The 26,676-nt window shown below is 36.3% G+C and overlaps 1 protein-coding gene across 1 annotated transcript; it reads left to right on the top strand.

Annotated features, from left to right (window-relative positions):
- The first annotated feature begins 7,882 nt into the window (after window positions 1–7,882).
- LOC127127021 (RING-H2 finger protein ATL67) lies at window positions 7,883–8,986 on the top strand. Its single transcript, XM_051056103.1, has one exon. The coding sequence runs from the start codon at window positions 8,170–8,172 to the stop codon at window positions 8,737–8,739; it is 570 nt and encodes a 189-aa protein (XP_050912060.1). The 5' UTR covers window positions 7,883–8,169; the 3' UTR covers window positions 8,740–8,986.
- The last annotated feature ends 17,690 nt before the right edge of the window (window positions 8,987–26,676 follow it).

Raw genomic sequence — 26,676 nt, forward strand, 5'->3', positions numbered from 1 at the left:
TAGTGGACATACAATGGCCAAGAAGATTCTGAGATCAGGGTATTACTGGTCTACCATGGAAGCTGATTGCCACCATCACTCCCGAACTTGTCACAAGTGCCAGATCTATGCGGACAAAGTATATGTGCCTCCTGCTCCTTTAAACGTGTTGACGGCTCCTTGGCCCTTTGCAATGTGGGGCATTGATATGATTGGAGAGATTAAACCTACTGCTTCTAACGGACATCGTTTCATTCTTGTTGCTATTGATTACTTTACAAAGTGGGTAGAGGCAGCCTCATTTGCTTCTGTCACCAAGAATGTGGTGGCGCGATTCATCAAGAATAATCTCATTTGTCGATACGGCATTCCTGAAAGAATTATCACTGACAATGGTACTAATTTGAACAATAAGATGATTACTGAACTATGCACGCAGTTCAACATAAGACACCATAACTCTTCTCCGTACCGGCCAAAGATGAATGGCGCCGTAGAAGCGGCTAATAAGAATATTAAGAAGATTATACAAAAGATGACAGTAACATACAAAGACTGGCATGAGATGTTACCGTTTGCTCTTCATGGTTATCGCACTTCAGTACGCACTTCGACAGGGGCAACCCCGTTCTCTTTAGTCTACGGAATGGAAGCCGTTTTACCAGTGGAAGTTCAGATTCCCTCTCTAAGAATTATGAAAGATGCAGGCTTAGATGAAGATGAATGGATTCAAACTCGACTCGATCAGATAAATTTGATTGATGAGAAGAGACTTGCGGCTGTTTGTCATGGACAGATATATCAGAAGCGCATGACCCAGGCATTTAACAAAAGAGTCAAGAGACAGGTGTATCAAATTGGCGACTTGGTGATCGAGCGTATCATTCTACCACAAGGTGACCCCAGAGGCAAATGGACTCCCACATACGAAGGGCCTTTTGTAGTTAAGAAGGTATTCTCTGGTGGAGCCATGATACTAGCTACAATGGATGGCGAAGACTTCCCGCATCCCGTGAACGCAGACATAGTCAAAAAATACTACGCATAAAAGAGACTCGCTAGGTCGACGTACCTAGGCAAAAGTAAGGGCATCCCGGCGAACCAAAAGGGTTCGGGCAAAATTAGGGATAGACATATAAAAATGTACACCCGGCAAGTCGAAAACCTGAAAAGGCGGCTTGGGCAAAAAAGGGTATCCTGGTGGACTGAAAACCTGAAAAGGCGGTCCAGGCAAAAATTAGGGATTAAAAGCGTATGACTATGTCCCGTCCTCAGACAGCTTCATCCAAGTTCAAGGGACTGAGCAAGCCAATCACTTCCATCCGACAGCAAGGGATGAGATGCTTGAAGACATAATGACAGTAGTGGAATTAAAATCAATAGGACTTTTTCTTCATAGCTTTCTCTTTGTTTTCTCGACAATTTCCTCTTACTAGGATTTCTGTCTCCCTGTACACGAATTGCCTGTTTATAGGCCCTCCTTCAAAATCAATACCATTTTATTTCCAAAAGATGCTTTTGTTTTACTTTTTCTGTTTTGTTTGCGTAAACGTCCATTGATTTAATTTGAATTAATATATGCATTTGAATATAATCGATGTTTACCAAAAATGCATGCATAAAATAGAAATAGCGATTACTACGAGACTTCAGGATCGAGGAGAAGGTCTAACCATGCTTTCCAAGGAATCCGTTGCTAATTCTATTCCCCAGCGAAACCAGTTATTCCTCAGAAGAGGTTGGCATCACCGGACAGACTAGTCATCTCTTCTATCCCCAGCCGGGCTCTGTTGGATGTTTCTGCCATCAGACAGAAATCGAGTATCCCCAGCTAAGGAAGGGTCATCAATACAAATATCTCCAATCGTAATATGGGGATTTATTTTCCCCAGTAGAACCCTCGGGAGGAACCTTTCAGATGCATAATTCATTCATTACATCATTTCACAGCATACGCATGCATACATTGCTCGCATTTATTGTTGAAAGCATAAAACATCTCATGCATCATGACATGGCATGAAGCTAACTTTATTTTTCAGGTTAATTATCCTCCTAAGGATGGTATCTTTAAGCCCATCCCGGCCATTTATCGCAAATACAACATCTACAAATACGATCGGATACAGTCTAGCGTACGATTCAGTCCGGTATTTCATCCCCAGCGGAGTCACCGGCCTGATGGACGGCTCATTCTGCAACTCGGATACGATCTAGCGTACGATCCATTCCGATGTTTCATCCTCAATAAAGTCACCCGCCTAAGGGACAACTCATTCTGCGATTCAGATACGATCTAGCGTATGATCCATTCTGATCCTTTATCCCCAGCAGTGTATGACTCATTCGGATCTTTATCTCATCCTGATTCGGCACAGCATATGACTCCTCCAACAAGCCCGATACGGTCTAGCGTACGACTCATTTGGATGATCTTTCCTCAGATACTACCTAGCGTACAGTACATTCCGAGGTGCAGTCTAGCGTACGACTACTTTTCATCAGATGCAGCCTAACGGACGGCTCATCCTGCAATTCAGATACCATCTAGCATATGGTCCATTCTGATCTTTTACCCCAGCGGCGTATGACACACTCTGACTCCCCAGTAAAGGCGACAGCCTAATGGATGACCCACTATACGGTCTAGCGTATGACCTAGTATGACACACATGGTTTCAGATATCGTCTAACGTACGATGCACTCTGAAGCTCTCATCATCAAACTACCTGGATGGCATCTTTAAGCCCATCTCCATCAAGACTAATTAGCAAGTGCAAATTCTTGGGGCGTTCTAGTGTTCAATAATCTTCCACCTCCAGACCACGAATGGCGCACTTACCATCCTAACTCTCTCGGTTCAAGAATCTTGAACAGGGGCAGCTGTCATACCCCAAAATTTGCCCATTAATATTACAAGGCATTTCTTGGGCACTCCAACTTATTTTTCAAGGCATTGACCTTAAAGGAACAAAGCCCAGCTCACAACAGGCCCAATCCAGAAAAGGCCCAAACTAGCTGGCTCGCTAGGCGAGCAATTCCTTCGCCTAGCGAACCCTTCGCTATACAGCTCGCCTAGCGAAGCTTGCGAATAACAGAATTTTCGGGCTTCATTCTGAGCCCGTTAGGTCACAACAAGAGCATTATAAATAGCCAAGCTTCAGTCAGAAAAGAGAAAAAAACAGACGACGACGGACGGAAACCCTGGCATAGAAACCCTAAAGACTAGTCCAGAGAGGTCGAAGTAAAGAAACCCTGACGGCCCCTCATCCGCACCGAAGTTACCGCCGTCCAACTCCACCCGATACCAAAAGCGATCTGCCAGTTCAGTGTTACAATTCAGCTGCAACAGGTTTGCGCATCACTATTGTTTTATGCTTCCAAGTTGTAATCTCTAAATACATAATGCATCATAATCGAATTTTTGGATATGTAGTTAGATTTTGCATGTGAGTTTAAGTATGCCTGCCTATCCTGAATGTTTGACCATATTATTTCTGTAATTGAATACCATAAGGTTTGCAGCATGCTGAGATTCTACTGTTCTGAAATTCAAAACCCGCAGCCGCTCGCTAGCACATCGCTAAGCGAGCATGTAGCGAATATTCGCTAGGCCTTCGCTAGGCGAGGCAGAGGCGAACGTGACAGTCGCTAATATTTTGGTTGTTATGTCCTATGTTTATCTGATCCATTCTATGTTAATTCTGCGTTGTTTGCCTGACATGCATACTGCTGTGTTCGTTTTGCGGTGTAATCCTCGATTGCACCCTGATTTGGTATTCTAACCCGTTTGCTGAATGTTGCAAAGGTTCATACACCCCAGGAAAAGATTGCTGTTTAGGTCTTCCACTTTATTTGTGGGATACCCTTGTGAAGATCTACCCTAAATTGCTTAATTAATTTTAATGTAGTAATTTTAATGTATTATTTTTAATGTATTGATTTTAATGTGGAGATTCATCCTAATTACCTAATTAACTTTAAAATATGGCCTTTAAATATGTGATCTTGGACCTCTATTTTGCCTTACGATATTACGGTATTACGGTCATGTCCCGCGAATGTGGGGATACACTTAGCAAAGACCCTTCGATTAAATCATCATAAAATAAATCATAGTCCCTCGGATGTTGCCTCGAATATATGATTTTTGTCCCTCGATGACCCTTCGGTGTAGCCTACGGTTAAATGATGATCGTCCCTTCGAATGCTAAGGTATCCTTACAACTGTTGCCTTCAATGACCAATCGATGACCCTACGATGACCCTTTTACATCCAAAGGCTAAAATTACTTACTTCTCAATAGTAAGGACAGTTTTACCCTCATAAGGATTGGAAATGCCCATCAAGACCTTGGGTAGGTATAACTCTTAATTGCTTACTCACAATTGAAAAATACTTTTCACACTTCACAAATACTAGAAAATCACCACTTGGTATACATTCATACTAGAATCATTACTGAGTTATATTTTTCTAAACCATTTTCAAAACTAAACGAGATAACCACTTTGTATACATTCATACGAGAATCATTACAAAGTTAAATTCTCTTTTTCAAAACATTTTCTGAACAATTCACGAACACTTTTTCAGACAAAATATAAGTGATCCAGCAATTAAGAGCCCATGGATAACCATGGATACAAAGGGTGCTAATACCTTCCCTTTGTATAATGTACCTCCCGAACCCAAAATCTATTAAGGTCTTTCCTGTTCTTTTCCACCTTTCCTTATTGGATAAAAGAAAAGTCGGTGGCGACTCTTGCTATCCGCGACATTGCGATAAAAAGCAAAACACACCAAGTCAGTTCACCGTATGACACACACACACACACACATTATCTCTCTCTAAGCATTCACTCAAACTAGTTAGCACTATGAATGAAGACATTTTGTTTGTGTGGGTTGAGTTGAAATATTGTCATTTGTATAGTGATCGGGATCACTCTTTAAGTTTGACTTCAAGGGTTTATCACTAAAAGAGGTAATCATCTGATCACTAATCATGATCATTCGTAAGGATTCACAAAGGGGGGAAATTTATCTGTTACGTATTGCTCGTAATTTCCCTTCAATTGTGTTAAAGAGTTTGTGAATGTAATTGAAGAAGATTTGTGTGATTGTCCTGAAATATTTGAGAAACTAGTGGGTGATGTAGAGATACCATTGTATGATGGATGTACTAAGTTTATAAAATTTTATACGTCTTAAAATTATAAAATATTAAAGCCTGAAATGGATGGTCTAGTAAGAGTCTTGCCAACTTGCTAAGTCTTTTAAAGATATGTTGCCTAAAAAAACATGCACCTTAGTCGCACTTATGAGAGTAAGAAAATTTTATGTTATATTAGAATTAGTTATGAGAAGAAATGAGTTTGCATCATTAAGTATTAAGTATGTGTCATAAATATGGTTCCCCATGATATAAAAAGAAATAAAGAAATTCAGGCAAGGTGTTATGGTATTTTTCAATAATCCCAAGATTTAATCGTATGTATAAGAATGCAAAAGATGAAAAAAAAAAAAAAACTTAACATGGCATGGAGATGATATGGTTATTTATGAAGTGCTTCAACATCCTCCAAATTCTCTCTAATGGAAAAAAAAAACTTGATAATGATTACCCTTATTTCACATAATAGGCAATAAATATCTGTCTAACATTGTCTAATGACGGAACAAATCCATGTGATATTCAAAGTAATTATTATAATATATGGATGATGATTTTGTTAATTTATAACCTTTCTCATTGACTATGCATGAAACGCAAGTTTATAATGTTGACTTTGTTGATTTTTGGGCCCAAACAATTGGCAAATGGTATAGACATATAATTACTTTCATTAATTAAAGACTTCAAGCTTTTTTCGGAGACATAGATATAAGATGAGTGCAATTAAGAACTATACACATTAAAAGCTATTTTATTTGAAATAATTGATGATTTTCTATGACATGGTAATCTATCAGACTATATTATCAAAGGAAAATATGCACATCTGATATGTGAAGATGATATACAAACGATGTGATTGGAGAAATGCAAAAAGAATTATTTCTATGCCATCATAGATTCTTGAATTCTAAACATCATTATCAAAAGAAGAAAAACATTTAATGGTTAAATAGAAGAAGATAAACCTTTTTTTTTAAAGACAATCAATTATATGAAGGAAAAAATGAAGCATGTGAATACAAATTTTGGAAAGCATTTTGCGTATAAATTTTTCCCAAGTCAATTTTATTTAAATTTTTATATTGAAAGTCATCTTATGCGAGACATTTTTTTCATGTCATGCATATTAAGAAAATATTTTTAAAATTTGAATTAATATACTAATTAAATAAAATGTTTTGAAAGACTAAGAATGAAATCAGTGTAAGGTTAAACCTTCAAATAATTGAATCAAGACATGAATTGAAATTGTTTAAGAAGAGTTGTACATCCAAAACTCATATTAGGTCGATAGAAGAAAATTTATCTTATGTATGTTTCTTTAAGAAATTAAAATTTTAGAGGAGTATTCTTCAAACATTGGACATTTAGTATCTATGAACAATTTCAAATTAAAAAATTTAAAGTCTCGTGAATATTATATTATAATGGAGAATATTTTGCCAAAATAGATATATGTTCTATTTTGCCTTAGATGGTGTATTAGACTATAGCTAAATTGTGTTTATTTTTCATATTATTTGTAGCAAAGTTTCTTGGTATTGCAGAAAAGAAATTATGGTCACCTTATGCGAGTTCAAGATGAACTTCCTCCATTATTTTTTTTATAATGATTTTCATTTAAATTTCCATCTTATAATAGAAACAAAATACAGTAGACCAATTATATGATGAATATATTAAAAAGGTGTCTGAATAATGAAAATCAATTAGAAGATTAAAAGATATTGAAAAAAAAGATATATAATTAAAGAAGCTATTAAAATTTATACTAAATTTTTCTTAAATGTTGAATCTTCTTTGGGACGTTTATGGACGTCGGTCTATTCGTGAATCTGTCAATCCAAACCGAATCAACTCATAAATTAATCGAATTCCTTCATTTTCCGGTATACTCAATCCAACCCATAACAATCTAAGTAACTTTTGTTCGAGTATTAATTTTGAGTTTTTCAACCCACAAATCCGTTAACCAAATTTATTAATATGCTATTAACGATTTATTATTTTTTAAATTATTTTAAATAAATATAAAATTAATATTTTATTACTAACCACAATTTAACCCAAAAAAATTCTATACACCACCAATATAAATATTAGTTCAATAAATTTATGTAATTATAAAACTAAAAAAAAATTCTTTTGAATCATTTTCAATTGCATTTATGAAATTTTATACTATTATCAAGTGTTATGTTATATGGATAAATTTTATTAGACATTATATGACGTGTTTCATTCAATTTGAGTGTTATAAATAAATCTAATTATATTGAATTATGTTATAATTTTTTTATAATAAAAAAATTATCAAAAAAATATTTTTTATTTAAAATACAATTCGTGAATCCAATCCTATACAATCCATAAATGAATGAGACGGTTTGGTTCCATATTTATGGTGAAATTGCGTTCTATAATGAATCCAATCCATTAAAATTTTAACGGATTAAGTCAAATTCAATCAAATCCAACTCGTAGACATTCCAATTTAGCCGAAACAACATAGTAACTTTATTTTATTTTTATCCTTTAAACTAATATTTTAAATTAATTTATAAAACAAATTGAAAAAAAAACAAAAACAAGAAACAACACAACAAAACAAAACCCCTAAAACAAAGAGTATTTTTGTAGTTGACTACTATTAGTACTTTGTAGTACTTCTAATTGACTCTCAAATCTCAATTTCCTACAAATCTCCAAAATCCAAATTGAAAAAAAAAAGTTGAAAACAAACCAAAACTTCCCACTCATTCTTTCTCTCTCTCTCCCATACAATTTAATGCATCTTAACTCCTTTATTGAAATTTGAAACTCGAGTCTCTCCACAAAAACGCAGTATTAAATGCAGCAGATGAAACCTCACCCACCCTTACCCTTCAAAAAAAATTAATCCCATCCTAACCCCTTAATTTCCTCCCTCAATTTCTCTTTCTCTCCCTCACAAATGGAGAATTCCCCTTTTTCTCCTCCTCCTCTTCCTCTTCCTCTCCCTTCTCCATGTCCTCTCCACACAGTTACTTCACCAACCTTGGCCTCGGCTACTCCATAGCCATAACCCTCGCTTTTCTCGTCCTCCTCGCCACTCTCTTCCTCTCTTTCTACCTCTGTTGTCGCACCAATCACAACAACAACAACAACCTCAACAACAACAATCCCAACAACAACAATCCCAACAACTACACAGAAGGCATCGTTTTGTCACGTGACATCTTCATATCTGAAACCGATGAAGAAAACCAACTCGGCGAAGAAAACACTGTAATCGGTCTAGAAGACAACGTAATAAACTCGTACCCGAGGTTTCAATTCAACAGAGACAACGCTACCGTATTAGGACAGAACACAACATGTTCTATTTGTTTGTGTGAGTATAAAGATTCCGAGATGCTGAGGATGATGCCTGAGTGTCGTCATTATTTTCATCTCTGCTGTCTTGATTCGTGGTTGAAGCTTAACGGTTCTTGTCCGGTTTGCCGAAACTCCCCGCTTCCAACGCCGCTAGCTACTCCGCTTCAGGAGGTTGTTCCGCTTTCTCAGTACGGTGCTGATCGGAGACGAAGAAGGTGACTTTTTTTTTCTTCTATAATTATAGTTAGATTGAAAATTATTTTAGTGAGGGATTGAACTGAGGTGATGTATGAATTATTAGAGTTTTGAGTTGAGGGAGAGGATGAGATTTATATTTGGCTGTTTTATGTAAGAACCTTAGAAAAGAACATTGTAAAGTCCATTGCTATCTTGTTGCAGTTATTGCGTTGCGCCCACAATAATGCGGCAGTTGCAGCAGCATTATAATGCATTGCAGTTTTGTCGAGTGCTTTTTTTTATTTGGATAAAAATTTACGAATTTACATCGGTTATGTAAATCTGGAAATCCAACGGTATGAATTTGGATTCTTACGCATTCACATAATTACAATGAAATTCAAATCGTTCAAATTTTAAATTCAAAAATTGTGTTTTTAATTTTTTTAATTAAAATTTTAAAAACAAAATTTTAAAAAAAGATTTTATATTAAAATTGACTCTAAGTCAACTCTCTCCGGTAAATATGCTTTTTAATTTTTAAGAAACAAAGAAAATGTTACCCAGGCTATAGATAGTACAAACTTTTCAACCAACGGCTTAGATTTTCAATTACATTAATTTAGGATGGTAGGCATTCATTCTATTTTCAATCGTAAAAAAAATTACTCATGTGCTAATATAATTTTTAACACATATTTCTCAATACAAAACAAAGGTAATATGGATCCTCGCAATCCCTTTCTCTCATGCTTCCATCATGTTCAAATTCTAGTTGTTGATCACTTTATTTATTTGTCTCTTATGCATTTTTTTAATCTATCAACCATTGGATTCCAAAAAGGGGAGGGGTTGTACCATAAGAATTTGAAAGGATTCAAATCTGAGCAAATGTAGAAGTGTTTTTCCACTCACAAAGTTATCGTTAGACATAAGATATAATTCAAGTTGTGTGGTCCAAGTCCGAAATCAATTAGGATTTAAGATTTATTATTTAGTTTGTTATATTTTTTACTTAGTAGTCAAATAACTTTGTATATAAATACATGCATATGTAAATCATTTTGTAACACAATCATTCTTCAATAATAAAATTCTTATTATCATATTTTCTTTATTTTTTCTCTCCTCACAAAAGTGTCTCATGTACTAACAAATTGGTATTTAGAGTTCCAGTTAGATTCTTGACCGTGCTTTCAAGAATCACACGTCAGTGATCGCGTTTCCGGGATTGTGGGTTGTTGATCGTGTTTGCTGCAAAGATGAATGGTACTAATGACATTCCAGATTCTCTTCCAATTCTAGACGGCAAGAATTGGATTCAATGGAGAAAACAAATGCAGTTCTTGTTCGACTTTCATGAAACCCAATAAGTGGTTACTAATGGCGTCCATGTGCTTGCTGAGAATGCAAGTGATGCCCAGAGATTTACGCACAAGGAGGCAAAGAAGAAAGACTGTAAGGTCGTGTATTGCATTAAATCGACGGTAGATTCGACAAATTTCGACAAGATCTCTCATGTTGAATCGGCGAAGGAGGCATGGGATATTCTTGTCAAGTACTATGAAGGAGGTGAGAAAGTCAAAGTCATCAAATTGCAGACTTTGCGATGGCAACATGAATTGATGCAGATGGGAGAAGATGACAAGATTGCAGGTTATGTGTCGAAGGTGCAGAATCTCGTTCATCTCATGAAGGGTTTTGGTGAAACCTTAATTGGTAAGATGATAGTTGAAAAGGTAATGCGTACATTGACCTCTCACTTTTATCACATTATCGTAGCTATTCAAGAATCAAACAATCTTGAAACTATGAAACTGGAAGATTTGGTTGGTTCGTTGGAGGCACATGAGATTAGGACTATCGAAAGAAAAGGGGTTCAAGATTCGATATAAGCATTGCAGGATCAGGCTTGGAAGAAGCATGGTGGTTCTGACAAGTTCAAAGGCAAATGAGATAAGACTCAGAGCAAGAAGTCTTGGTCAAACCCTCAAAAGCACAAGGTTGATGATAAGGTTTATGAATCCTCGAAAAGAGAAGGAGGAAACTCCAATCATAAAGACAAAGAGAAAAAAGGTGTGCAATGTTATAACCGTGAAAAGTGGGATCACATGGCCAAGAATTATTGGTACAATAAAGACAAGGGATCGATAAAAGGCAAGGAAGAAGGAGTGAACCTTGCACGCCAAGATTGAGACGATTATGAATATATGGTGGTTATGGCTGCAGTTGCAAATGACCATGTCAAATCCAAGATCTGATTCCTTGACTCAGGTTGCTCGAATCACATGACTGGTCGAAAAATGTGGTTAGAGATTTTGAATCGTCGAAGAAGATCAAGGTCAAACTTACTGATAATAACTCGTTGTAAGCAAAAGGTATTGGCGACATAGTTTTTCAAAAGAGCAATGGAGGAAAAGTTATGATCAAAGATGTACTCTATGTACCTGGAATAAAATGTAACCGACTAAGTGTTGGACAATTGGTCGAAAAAGGTTTCTCAATGATTATGAAAGATGGGGCCTTAGAATTGTTCGAAACCCAGAACAATCTGGTCTTAAAATCTCCTTTGTCAAAGAACAGAACATTGAAAACCATGATCAGTTCGTCTGAAGTACAATCTCTAAAAATTATTGTCGACCACAAGAATAGTTGGTTGTGGCATTTAAGGTTTGGACATTTGAACTTTTTATAACTCAATTAACTAATTTCTCAATATATTGTATCTGCTTACTAAGATGCAACGTCACCTACATCTCGGGGCATCCAAGCCAGGAAGTAAATCCACTATAACAGTATTAGTTTAAAGTTCTAAACAACCTCCGGTTTTACAAACTTCTCACATAATCATTACCCGTGGAATTTCTACCTAAGACTCTCCTAGATATGAGACCCTTCTCACTTCCCTTCAATCACACAACAGTGATAACAACTGAAAAATAATCAAAGAATAGAAGACACACTTCCAATGAAAAAGAATGCACTCTTGCTCAAAATCTCATGAGTGATTCACAATCATAACTCAATAAACTCAGTCCAATTCAAGTATAAAAGAGATACTAGAATGGCTCACAAATAACAACGACAACTAAATCCTAACAATAACAATATTCAACGCAACTCTCTCTTCTGTGCATTAGGTTTAATAACGTCCTTTTTAAATAGCCTTTGGTAAGCATGGGCTTAGGCATAAAAAATCAGCAGATCCAAATCAAATCAAATTTGATGTCTCATTAAATGTTTTGACATCTGTCTGTAGAATCAAATCAAATGTTTCCTTAAATGTTTTGACATCCATTCTGCACAATCTTCTATAGAATTAAATCATATCTGATCTAATGGTTCTTAAAATGTCTCAACATCCCTTTTATGAAACAAGTGCACAGCTGGAAAAGAAACAAGAGTTCCTAAACTAAACCTTCTTGGACAGTCGGATATGATAGCTAAATATTCAGAGAATCTTCAGATATCTCATAATAAAATAAGTCTTCCAAGAAGTAAAACAAAACATGCAAAGATATCGGATCAACATGTTACGACATCTTGCTCAATATCTTGCAGTGATACAAGATTTAACAAAATTGCGGCCAATCATAAAAACACAGAACTAACAATCTCCCCCTTTGACAAATTTTGGCTAAAACAACCTTTCCATCATATAGCTGGAGAAAAGGTAAAGCAACAACAACAATCACAAGCGCAAAAAACCGAACACTTGGTATAACACCAAGACATATCATAGCCATACGCGGAAGAAATAAGTAGTAGAAACCCAGCCTCACGGAAAAGACATAGAGAGAAATAAACTCTCACACTCCAAGCCTCTTTCAGAAACAAAATATCAGGGCATTCTGTATGACATCGCCGCAAGCATAAAACAACCTAAGCACAAACAAAATTCTCTTAAACAAAATGTCATGATAATCCGTCTGACATCACAACAAGTATACAACAGCCTAAGCACAAACAAAATTCTCTGAAACAAAATGTCAAGACATTATGTCTGACATCTCAGCAAGTACACAACAACCTTGGTACAAACAAATCAAACTCCCCCTGAATATCATGATCAGCAACACAGAAATAACTCCCCTTGTCACACAACAAACATACTCCTCCCCAAAGAAACAACCTTCATAGAGAACTAGACATCTTTATATTATCTACTCCCTTTTTTAGCCAGAATATGACAAACCAAGCAGACCTTCATCAATGGTAATAAAACAATAGAGCAAAGCAGTAGCAAAACATGTAAATTAGAGGTATAGACCATGACACACAGAGGTGCAATAATCAGGGAAAAGGCCCACAAAAAACATGCAAAATCAAACAACTCGAATGTCAGCAGAAGCATCTTATTTATTCCTTGTTAGCTCAATGTTTGACTCAATGTTTTCCATATTTTCTAAAGCATCAGTCTGTTGAGATGATATTCCAACATCTTTATAGACATAAATCCTTTTTACAGTAATTGAATCATTAACCGCAACATTAATGGATTCCATCATCCCCTTGGTTCTGGAGTTAAATACTCTGTAAGCAATACTATTTGTAGAGTAACCAAGACATATCCCTTTGAGATTCAGATGTCCAAGCTTCTGGTGCCACAACTTGACTTCATCTTCCTTGGACATTAGGCATGTGGAAGAACAAGTAGTTTCATGTGGAACAACCTTAGGTTTCCACTCCTTTCTAGTTTTAATAATTACATGATTGGCCCTAAGATGTGTTGGATGTTTTGGATAACCATGCAGTTTGTAGCAGAAAGGCTTTATATGTCCATATTTACCACAATAATGACATTTCCAAGGCAAACACTTAACTTTAGTTTGAGTTTCGTGATGTCTGGATGGATGTTGTAACATTTGGTCGGACATCACGGGCTCATACTTCCTTTCTGGAGGAATAAATTTTGTCACATGGGTTTTTCCATGTTTATTTTGATATTGGTAATTAAAACCTATACCTTTTAGTTTCCAGTCTCTTTTCCAACTTGAAGAATTTCATCTAGCTAATCAGACCCATTGTTCAACATTCTTATGGATTTGGTCATGTTTTCAAGTTTAGAAGAGAATAGAGTTACCTCATTTTCAAGATCAGTTACAATAGATAAAATTTTATCTTTTTCGGCTTGTAGTTGAGCTATGATTCTCTTCTGCTCTTTTCCTATCTTACACACCTCTTCACTTTTGACACAAAGCTCTTTGTAGGAAGCAACCACTTCTTCGTAAGAGACATCCTCATCACAAGAATCTTCATCAGATTCATATATATCAGTGAAAGATGTAACATACTTAGCAGTTTCATCATCAATTTCACCTTTAAAATCATCAGACAAAGAAACAGACAAGCCCTTCTTTTGTTTCTTGAGATACGTGGGACATTCTGATCTAATGTGACCAAAACCTTCACATTCATGACACTGAATACCTTTTCCTTGATTGGGCTTTTCTTCTGTTGTTGCTTTTCTTTGGGAATCACTATTCTTGCTGATGTCAAATGAGATGTTCTTGACATTTGGTCTCGGCTTCCTGTCCATTCCCTTCAGCACCTTGTTGAATTCTCTCTTAAGTAGTACAATAACATTATACATTCCCTTATCAGTATCCAAGTCACATTAGTTCTCTCATCTTCAGTGTTGGATACAAAAGTTATACTCTTGTTCTTCTTTTCAGATCTGTCACTAATACCCAATTCAAAAGTTTAGAGTGACCTAACAAGTTCATCTACTCTCATGTTGCTGATGTCTTGGGCTTCTTCAATGGCTATGACCTTCATGCCAAATTTCTTAGGTAGGGACTTGAGAATTTTTCTAACCAGTTTTTCTTCTGACATCTTCTTCTCTCCCAAGGCATGAATTTGCAATTTCAAGAACATTCATGTGAAAATCATGAAAACTCTCATCATCTTTCATCTCTAGATTCTCAAATCTAGTAGTGAGAAGCTGAAGTCTATACATCTTCACTTTAGATGTGCCTTGATGGGTGGTTCTGAGAATTTCCCATGCATCTTTGGCCATAATACAAGTGTTTATTAACCTGAATATGTTTTTGTCAACTCCATTGAATAGAGCATTCAAAGCTTTGGAGTTTCCAAGAGCCGGTTCATCTTCTTCCTTAGACCAGTCCTCTTCAGGCTTTGTTGAAAAGTATATTTTCGGCAAATATTTTAATATCGTATCCACAGAGATTGGTTGTTATTACCGCCGTTCTATAATCCAAATTGTTATAAGTTTAGAATGTAACCAAGTTGTTTTGTTTGAAAAGTTATCTTTTTGAGTAAAATGTAACTAAAACAATAAAAATAGTTTTAATCAAATGTAAAAGACTTGGCAAGATTGAAGTTCACTATTCAAATTGCTTATGATTCCTTATGACAACTATATAGATTTAAGATTATTGATGATGTTCAAGTATCCTTTCAATATCATTTATGTCTAAATGATATTGTGATAATCACTATATTAATCTTTAGACGATTTCTCCACCTAACTATCAATATAACAATCTTTAATGGTTGATACAAAAGAATAGTAGTGAATAAATCTATTTCTACAACTTATTCACTACTTGAAAATATATTTTATGTCAAGACTTAAATAATCTCTTTCAACAACTACTCAAATTTAATATTCAACTTAGGGCAAAAATATCATTCAATACATCAACAATCTTTTATCATATATAAGAGTCAAATGAAATACATAAACAAATAGGAATAGCTACTACCTCCAATCTTGACAAAATGAGGTTTAACTCCTCATCATCATTTTGTCAAGCAAAAGGCAATGGAAGAATAAACTTTGTTTTTCTCTTACAAAATATCAAACTATGAATGAATGAATGAACAATTTCCATTCTGTTTTCTAAAAGGGTTGACCTTTCCTAAAATGCTCATTTTCTTCTAAAGCTGAAAAGCCCCTAAAACAGATACAAAATTGTCAAAACAGCTGGCATTGAAAACAGAACACTTGGCCAAAACAGCTTGCTAGATCCGCAAGGTTCGCGGCGCGAACTGAAGCTACCTCAGCTTCCTTGCTTTGAAAGCTTCATGCAATTATTCTTCCAAGTGTTAATCTTCAAAAATAGGCCTCCAACTTGCATTCAATACTTCTTCCAAATTATGATTATGCATTCCGAAGCTCTCATTTCCAAAAATTCTACAAAACTAACAAATATGTGAAATAACTACTCAAAACAACATCAATTAAACCTAATTACATTTATACAAAATAGTGAGAATAAAAGTGTGTAATTACATCAAAAATTGGTAAAAGGGACCAATAAAATTATATAAAAAGTAGTACTAATTGGTCCCTAACAACTCTCCCCAACTTAGCATTTTGTTTGTCCCTAAACAAAAGTTTCCACCAACACGACCAAAGCAATGACACAAAAGATTGAAACAAGGATTAACCAAGGACATTCAAATGGTTCAAAAGTGTTAGGCACTTTCTCAATCCACCTATCTCAATGCTAGACAAAACATGAATAAGAGCAATGGTTGGGTGCAAAAATCATACCAAGGAATTCAAAGCCATATATGTCAAAATTGAATCAAACCTACACACACATCATAATAATGATGAATAAACATGACGGTTTACTTTCACTCATCCAAGCAATTAAATCAACAACAACTCAAATCATGTGGTCATAAAAACAAATACCAAATCATGTGAAAATTTAGAATCAAGAGGTCTTTCAAAGGTTGTAATGTGGCTTGGGTTACAAGAAAGAATATGATTAAGAGAATTCAACAAAATTGCCTATCCTAAGGGAGCATTCCCATACATTCAACTCTACACAATTTCCATTTCTTTGATCCCCGTCTTTTTCTTTTCTTTTTCTTTTTACATCCATACAACCATGAGCCTTTTCTTTGTTTTTTTTCTTTCTTTTCTTTTTCTTTGCTCAATGGTTTCAAGGGTGATTTCTTTTTCTTGTTTCTTTTCATATTTTCACCCTTTCATAAAAACTCACTTCTCCAAGTTTCTAATCAACTCTTTTTACTTTACTCTCCCCAACTTTAGATTCCAAAACCAAATTTATTCAATAATGCTCCCTACTTAGACATAAGCAAAAGGCAAAATTTGCAAACAACTCGGTTTGAGGGTTCAATTGACACGAAAGAAATTAGGATTCATTTATTCACAAAATTTTCAATTGTTTTTACACTTATCAGTCAAATGAATCCTAAAGTAAGCTCAAAGGGGGTTAACTAAGGATTACTCCTCACAAGGTTAGTTGATTCAAAACTTTTTTGGTCAAGTGGTTTTTCTCATAACAAACAATGCCTCTATCATTTTCAATATTTTCACACAAAAATAGATTGATGCATGATTTAGCATGATAAGAATGAGTTGAAATAATGCTCGGTTTCCCGCATTTTAGTGTACAATGGAAAGCCTCCTTACAATTGGTTAAGTCCTATTTTGATTCAAAAATGACATGTATTTCAATGAATTTATGATATGGAATTTGCAAACACCATCAAACTACTCATGTTAAGTCTAGAAAGCGATAAAGTGTACCTTGAAATGTCGACACTAATTCTTATCATCACCACTCGAAGTGTCTTATGCTTCTTTCTTTGCGAACATTTCTTGGTTGCTTTAAGCTTGACTTAAGAGTAAGAACAATTAAACAAAAAAAAAATGTTGGTAAACCAAATTCATTGTAACACACTTAAATCTCACAGAGTATTCATGCAATTAACAAGACAAATTAACAAACCAAAGTTTTGGTGAACTAGAGCCACCCAAAAGTACAATCAAAATTTAACAAAAGCAATGATAATACAAAGAAAACTCAAAATAAAAACAAACTCTAAAATTCAACAAACTCCTCAATCTTCCTCCTCTTGGCCACCACCAACAGATCCAAGGACGTCATCCATCTCATCGTCATGGGTCGCACCACCTCCTGCACCCCCCATAAAAGTTGGCCTGCCCTCAGGCCAATTAGCATAAGCAACATATTCCGTCTGGGAAGGAAATGTGCAGGCTTCAGGTGCAAGGAAAGTGTTCTGAAATTGTTGTTGCATAGCATCAAATATGAATGATTGAGACCTCCTAGAGGCCTCAAAGCTCTCACAGCAATAATTAGCAAACGCCATCTGATCGAATGCTGGAGTAGTGTGGGCTCGGGGTCTAGAGGACGAAGTCTTAGCTCCTTCGTCTCTGGCCATCTGGCTCTGGCAGAACCTATTCAGATAAGCATCATTAATAACACTAGTAATAGACAAATGTACCTCATCCGGAATGGGAACATTTTCCCTTCGGCAAAGTCCCATAATCAGCCCCGGATATGCAAGAACACCCGCTTTACCGCCAAACTTTGTTCCGCTTGTAGCCACCTTGCGCATTTCCACCGCAATAATGGATGCTACATCAACAGATTTTTCTATCATGATGTAATACAATAAACACCCTACATCCAAAGGGATAGTGGTGTTGTGGCTCCTTGGCCGGATATTGTTCAACAGCAGCACCAAAAATGCCCTTGCCTCCAGATTCAGATTTTCTCTCTTCCATGACTTTGTAAATCCTTGATCATTTAAGTCATATGTGCTTCCTTCAAGGCATAAGGTAGCACTCACCGTTGGAAGGTCCCAATCGTTGGCCAATTCCTTGGTACGATACTCGCACCGCTCATTCTCTCCCAAGGTGAGAAGATTACCTAGATATGTGTTAATTACATCTCTTCCGAAAGAAATAATCTTGCCTCTCACTCTTGTTTGATAATGAAAAGCTACTCCCTCTTCAAGATGCAGAGCATTGGCATAAAACTCTCGCACAATGTCGTAATTAATTGCCGACTCTGGTTCACAAAGTTTGCTCCATCTTCTTCTCTCAAAATTCGATACCAAATTCCGATAAGTTCCACCCGGCGACAATCGGATGAATCTCTCAGGTTGGATGGTTCGCTTGATTAATTTTTCAAATCTTTCTTCATGTTCATCACTTGTGAACCGTCTCAATGAACGAGAAGGACCAGAATACACGGTTTTTATTCTTTTAGACATCTGCAATAAAAATCAGAACAACGACACAACAAACCATAAGGGGAGTTAGCAATCAAAAGCATAAAACATGAGACTGGAATTTCCCAGTTCGCGGCGCGAAGGCTCGTTCGCGGCGCGAACCCTGCGAACCAGGAAAATTGCATGAGCCTTCTAGGGTTCCTAAGGTTTGCACCACCATCAGTCATAATCACAATCCCTATCCTAATCCTAATCTGAATCCACTTTAGACATGCATGGTCATTTCTAGTATCAAATTCCAATCTTTGCAAAACCCTACTCTTACCTAAGTGAGAAACCAAAAAGGAATGGGAAGAGAACAAACATACCTTGTTGAAGTTGAATTGATTCTTTATTAACAGGTTGGGATTTGGGAGATGGAGGGGATTTTTTGTTTTTTTGGAAGTGGGGTAGTGGGAGTGTTGAAGACAGGTTTAAGTTTGTGAAAATAAGGATGACTTGAAAATAACCTAAACAGAACTTAAGTGGTTTTGCTACGCTCAGTTCGCCGGGCGAACTTTGTTTGCGGCGCGAATTGAAGCTTTCCATTCAGTTCGCGGCGCGAAAGATGATCGTGGGGCGAACTTAAGGAATTTCTGAGAAGTTTTATTGGCTGCGGACAGAACTCAAGTTTCACAATAAAAGACACAACAGAATATCATAATAGTAGAATTGAGAAAATTTAAAATGTAGACTTACAGCATTGGGTTGCCTCCCAACAAGCGCTTTATTTAACGTCGTTTAGAGCTCGACAGTTCAATGATTAGCTTCACGATCTGGCTTTGTTGAGCAACTTACTCAAGGGCTTTGTTGTCTTCAAGAGGTTCTTGATAAACCTTCGATAAAATCCGATACCACCCTTTTTCGGAACTACTTGCACCAAACTCACCCATTCACTATCAGAGATAGGACAAATCATCCTGACCTCCAATAGTTCGACAACTTCCTTCTTTTTCAGCACTCGTATCAATTGATTCTCCTCTTTTGTGGACAAGGTATTACTAATGATCACCGGTTTAGTACAATCATCACCAAGGAACACATACTTCAAGTGTGGCTCTAGTTTTGGCTCTTTCACTTTCTTTGTCATATCCAAGCCTTCGTTTGTCTCTTCATGATAACTAAGTTCTCCACAAGACTCTAATTCATGCAACATTGCTTCAATCTTTTTTCCTTCATTTTCGGTCGAAACTTTGTAGACTCCGATAAGAGATCTCTCTGATGGATTAGAAACATGAACCTGGTTTGCGATCTCCAGTAATTCCTCCTTGGTGGCATCGATTCGGAAAGAATCATGCTTATCATTAGGATGCTTTTTGGCTTCAAAAAGATTGAAGGCTACCTCTTCATCTTGCACCCTTACTTTCATTAGTCCATCATCAATGTCAATCATCATTCGGGCCGTTTTCATGAATGGTCTTCCAAGAATTAGAGGAACATCACGATCCTCATCCATGTCTACTATCACAAAATCTACCGGAAACAAGAATTTGTCCACCTTCACTAACATGTCTTAAGCAACTCCATATGGTGAAGTGGTAGACTTATCAGCTAGTTGTAAAGTCATCCTTGTAGATTTGATCTCAACATTTCCTAATCTTTTAACAATGGATAGGGGGATTAAATTGATGCTAGATCCCAAGTCAATCAAGCCATTACCAATGTAGGTGTCTCCAATGGTTACCGATAAAACGACTCGGCCCGGATCAGATTCCTTTCTTGGGAGAGTTTTTTGAATGATGGCACTACAACGTGCATCAAGCAAGATTGTCTCGTCTTCCACATGTCTTCTTTTCTTTGTGAGAATATCCTTCATGAACTTTTCATACCGTGGCATTTTCTCTAATGCATCGGCAAATGGAATATTGATTTGAAGTTGTTTGAATATGTCCATAAACTGTGCATAGTGTCTAGCATTATCCTTCTTTGATGGTGCGCGCGGATATGGTAGATGTTGAACTGGAATGACATTCACTCCTTTGTCTCTTTTTTTCTTCTTTCTCGGTTGGATTTCCTTCTTCATTTCTACTTCACACTGCTGTTCTGCTATCAATTGCTGGTTCTGCTTTTTTCGCGGCGCAAAGGGAGATCGCGGCGCGAACTGAACAGTTTCTGCCACTTTCTCCTTTTCACAATCCACACCCTCATTTTCATATACAACATCCTTCTCATTCTCTACTATAATCTCCTCACTTTTTCCACTTGTCAACTCTTTACCGCTTCTAGTAAAAATTGCTTTACAATGCTCCTTTGGATTAGCTTGAGTGTTAGCGGAGAAGGAAGATCCCGCAGTTTGTTCCGACAATTGTTTCGCAAGTTGACCTACTTGGTTTTCCAAATTCTTGATTGCTGCCTCGTTGCTCTTCTGATTTTCCATGGAAGCTTGCGTGAATTATTGAAGAGTGTCTTCTAGCTTTGAATTTCCTCCTTGCGATTGTTGTCCTTGAGAATTTGGGTGTTGATAAGGACTTTGATGCTGAAAATTTTGGTTGTTGAACCTTGATGGTTGATAACCTTGATTGTTCCTTTGATAGCCTTGATTTTGATTGTTCATATAACTCACTTCTTCTAGTGGAGGGCAAAAACCGGGTGGATGATCTCCTTGACATAATTCGCAACATGCTACTTGATGTCGAACTTGAGACCCTTGAATTTCCTTCATTTATTGTGGAAGCTTGGCCATTTGTTGAGTAAGCAACTCCACTTGTTGAGAAAGTCACTTGTTTTGAGCAAGGATGGCATCATTGGTATTTAACTCAAGAACTCCCGGTTTACGTTGTGAAGGACTACGGTCATGTTGACTTTGACGATCATTGAGTGCCATCCGGTCAATAATGACTTTAGCTTCTTCCGCATTCTTTGACATAAGAGAACCACCCGCGGTAGCATCCAAAAGTGTTCTGTGAGTCGATTGGAGCCCATTTAAAAAAATATGGATTTGAGTGAGCTCATCAAAACCATGGCCCTTGCATTTTCTCAACATTGACTTGAATCTTTCCCAAGCCTCATTTAGAGACTCGTTGCTTCCTTGAGTGAATACCGCAATAGCCGTTTTGGCTTCCATGAATCGGGATTGAGGGAAATATCTTTCTAAGAACTTTTCTTCTAGCAAATTCCAATCCGTCATCACTCTTGGTGCTTGATCAAGGTACCACTCTTTTGCCTTTCCCACTAAGGAGTGTGGGAATATCCTCTTGAATAATGCTTCTTCACCCGTTTCATCAATTCCCGTAGAACCCGTAATCTCATAGAATTTGATGAGATGGGTATACAGATCTTCATGGTCCATTCCGGTGAATGGATTTGCATAGAGAAGTTGGAGGATTCCGGTCTTCATCTCCGTATTCCTTCCTTCACGAGCAAATTAAGCATTCCTTCTTGGACTATTAACGGACATTTCGGTAGGAGTGTCATCCGCCATGTTTCCGTCACAAGCCTCTACAACCACTTCTTTGATTTGAACAAGTGCGAAAGTAGATGCTTCTTCTCTCCGGTTCCTCTCTTCGGCTAGTTTCCTTCTTCTTTGTGTTTTGCTATTGAGCTTCCGAAGTGTTCTTTCAATTTCGGGATCGAATTGAAATTGCTCCTCGGTAGCTTTTCCTCGCATGCACTAGAATCTACAAAACTAACAAACCAAGTGAAACACAAGAGGGATAGTAATAAAAGTAACACAACTTAAAACAATGAATTATTGCAATGCTTGTAATATTGAACACCAATCCCTGGCAACGGCGCCAATTTGTTGAAAAGTATATTTTCGGCAAATATTTTAATATCGTATCCACAGAGATTGGTTGTTATTACCGCCATTCTATAATCCAAATTGTTATAAGTTTAGAATGTAACCAAGTTGTTTTGTTTGAAAAGTTATCTTTTTGAGTAAAATGTCACTAAAACAATAAAAATAGTTTTAATCAAATGTAAAAGGCTTGGCAAGATTGAAGTTCACTATTCAAATTGCTTATGATTCCTTATGACAACTATATAGATTTAAGATTATTGATGATGTTCAAGTATCCTCTCAATATCATTTATGTCTAAATGATATTGTGATAATCACTATATTAATCTTTAGATGATTTCTCCACCTAACTATCAATATAGCAATCTTTAATGGTTGATACAAAAGAATAGTAGTGAATAAATCTATTTCTACAACTTAATCACTACTTGAAAATATATTTTATGTCAAGACTTAAATAATCTCTTTCAACAACTACTCAAATCTAATATTCAACTTAGGGAAAAAATATCATTCAATACATCAACAATCTTTTATCATATATAAGAGTCAAATGAAATACATAAACAAATAGGAATAGCTACTACCTCCAATCTTGACAAAATGAGGTGTAGCTCCTCATCATCATTTTGTCAAGCAAAAGGCAATGGAAGAATAAACTCTGTTTTTCTCTTACAAAATATCAAACTATAAATGAATGAATGAACAATTTCCATTTTGTTTTCTAAAAGGGTTGACCTTTCCTAAAATGTTCATTTTCATCTAAAGCTGAAAAGCCCCCTAAAACAGATACAAAATTGTCAAAACAGCTGGCATTGAAAACAGAACACTTGCCCAAAACAACTTGCTGGATTCGCAAGGTTCGCGGCGCGAACTGAAGCTACCTCAACTTCTTTGCTTTGCAAGCTTCATGCAATTATTCTTTCAAGTGTTAATCTTCAAAAATAGGCCTCCAACTTGCATTCGATACTTCTTCCAAATTATGATTATGCATTCCAAAGCTCTCATGTCCAAAAATTCTACAAAACTAAAAAATATGTGAAATAACTACTCAAAACAACATCAATTAAACCTAATTGCATTTATACAAAATAGTGAGAATAAAAGTGTGTAATTACATCAAAAATTGGTAAAAGGGACCAATAAAATTATATAAAAAGTAGTACTAATTGGTCCTTAACAGGCTTCAAGTCACTAGTAGCCTTCCCATCTTTGTCCTTCATAACAGGATGTTCCCAACCCTTAATGACAGCTTTCCAAGTCTTGATATCCATAGATTTTAGAAATGCCACCATACGTGCCTTCCAATAGTCATAGTTGGTGCCATCTAAGATGGGTGGTCTGTTAACAAATCCTCCTTCCATGGTACCAACAAGTACCTTCCCTGGATCTCACCCAAAAATAGAGCATGATGCTTGCTCTGATACCAATTGAAAATTCTGGTACGCAGATATCAGATGTCGTATGCGATGTCACGACACTAATATCAGGACTTCACATAACAACAATAGTAAGTAGATAACAGATGTTGTATACGATGTCACGACACCAGGATCATGACATGTCACACTAGAAATAATTATGAAGATAACAAATGTTATATACGATGTCACGACACCAGGTTCAAGACATGTCACACCAGAAACAATTAAGCAAATAACAGATGTTGTATACGATGTCACGACACCAGGTTCAGGACATGTCACACCAGAAACAATAACAATGTAAAAAGCAGGAATAAAGTAACACAGGTTAATTGTTAACTTACATCGGTGCAACGTCACCTGCATCTGGGGATATCCAAGTCAGGAAGGAAATCCATTATAACAATATTAGTTTGAAGTTCTAAACAACCTCTGGTTTGGCAAACGTATCACTTAATCACTACCCGTGGAATTTATATCTAAGACTCTCCTAGATATGAGACCCTTCTTACTCCCCTTCAATCACACAACAATGATAACAACTGAAAAACAATCAAAGAACAGAAGACACACTTCCAATGAAACAGAATACGCTCTTTCTTAAAAGCTCATGAGTGATTCACAATTACAACTCAATAAACTCAGTCCAATTCAACTATCAAAGAGATACTAGAATGGCTCACAAATAACAACGACAACTAAACCCTAACAATAACAATTTCTAGCGCAACTCTCTCTTCTATGCATTAGATTTAGTAACGTCCTCTTTAAATAGCCTTTGGTAAGCATGGGCTTAGGCATTAAAAATCAGCAGATCCAAATCAAATCAAATCTGATCAAATTAAATCTGATGTCTCATTAAATGTTTTGACATCTGTCTGTAGAATCAAATCAAATGTTTCCTTAAATGTTTTGACATCCATTCTGCACAATCTTCTGCAGAACCAAAATAAATTTGATCTAATGTTTCCTTAAAATGTCTCAACATCCCATTATGAAACAAGTGCACAACTGGAAACGAAACAAGACTTCATAAAATAAACCTTCTTGGATAGTCGGATATGATAACTAAATATTCAAAGAATCTTCAGATATCTCATAATAAAATAAGTCTTCCAAGAAGTAAAACAAAACATGCAAAGATGTCTGATAAACATGTCACAACATCTTGCTCAACATCTTGTTGTGGTACTAGTTTTAACAAAATTGTTGCCATTCATAAAAACACAAAACTAATAAATTTGAATAGGTGCCCTGCCAAGAATTTGAAGAACAAGGTTCTTGAAGAAGTTTGGAGTGGCAAACGATCATCAATGATTCATCTGAAGGTGTTTGGCTCTATTTGTTACAAGCATGTTCTTGATGCTAGAAGAAGGAAGCTTGGTGATAAGAGTGAACCTATGATTTTGGTAGAATATCATAAAACTAGTGCATACAAGTTGTTCAATCCAATTAATTAGAAGATCGTGATGAGTCGAGATATTGTGATTAATGAAAATTATGCCTAGGATTGCAATTCTAGTGATGCAATTGATAAGCCATTGATGAGTTGTTATTTCGAAGAAGCAAGTAACGATGTTGGAGTCAGAGATATTTTCAATATTCTAGTCAACGTCAAAGCAGTTGCTAACATGCCCAACATAGTCGAATTCGAAGATGGTGTAGCTAGTACTAGTCAAAGACCTCAAAGAACTAGAGCTCGTCCAACAAGACTTCAAGACTATGAAGTAATTGGTGATGATGAAGTCACATCAGATGGAGAATTATTTCATTTTGCCTTACTTGCAGGTGTTGAACCAATCAACTATAGTGAAGCTTTAAATGATTAAAAGTGGAAGTCAGTTATGGTCGAAGAGTTACTAGCAATAAAAAGAAACAACACATGGGAGTTAGTCGAATTGTCGGCACATACAAAAGCTATCAAAGTGAAGTGGGTGTTCAAGTTGAAGCACGATGTTGATGGGTCGATAGCAAGATATAAGGCGAGATTGGTAGCTCGATGTTTTCTTCATAGAGCATGAGTCTACTACTTTGAAGTATATGCACCATTAGCAAGATTAGAGACTGTTTGACTAGTAGTAGCATTGACATGCAATCAAGGTTGGTCGACATTTCACTTAGATGTGAAATCAACATTTTTGAATGGCCCTCTAGATGAAGAGGTATATGTCACACAACCTCTTGGGCTTGTGATTCAGGAGGAAGCAAGGAAAGTATACAATTTTCACAAAGCGTTCTATGGCCTCAAGAAGACAACTAGGGCATGGAACAAGAAGATCGAATCATACTTAGTCGAATTGGGATTCATCAAATGAAATTATGAGTATGGTGTCTATGTTCAGGTTGTGGAAGAAGATATAACAGTCATCTGTTTATATGTCAATGACTTGTTAGTAACTGGAAGTAGCTTGGAGAACTTGTCGAAGTTCAAAGAGCTAATGAAGAAGGAATTTGAAATGTCAGATCTGGGAAACTTGTCTTATTTCCTAGGAATGGAATTTAAAATATCGAAGTAAGGTATTGTGCTACATCAAAGAAAGCATGTCAAAGAGATACTCAAGAGATTCCTGATGGATGATTCAACTCCTGCATCTTCACATGTCAAACCAACCTTGAAGTTGGAGAAGCATGGAGAGGAAGACAAAGTCTATGCAACTTTGTTCAAACAACTTGTTGGATCTCTGAGATATGAGTGAAATAGTTGACCTGATTAAGGTTTCTCAGTCAGTTTAGTGAGCATATACCTAAATGAACCAAGGGTGTCACACATGAAGGCTGCAAGAAGAATCT

This window comes from Lathyrus oleraceus, chromosome 3 (assembly GCF_024323335.1).
Source record: "Lathyrus oleraceus cultivar Zhongwan6 chromosome 3, CAAS_Psat_ZW6_1.0, whole genome shotgun sequence".
Taxonomy (NCBI): Eukaryota; Viridiplantae; Streptophyta; class Magnoliopsida; order Fabales; family Fabaceae; genus Lathyrus; species Lathyrus oleraceus.

Coding starts and splice junctions, on each gene's coding strand:
- LOC127127021 (XM_051056103.1), top strand. CDS start 8,170: ATGTCCTCTCCACACAGTTACTTCACCAACCTTGGCCTCGGCTACTCC.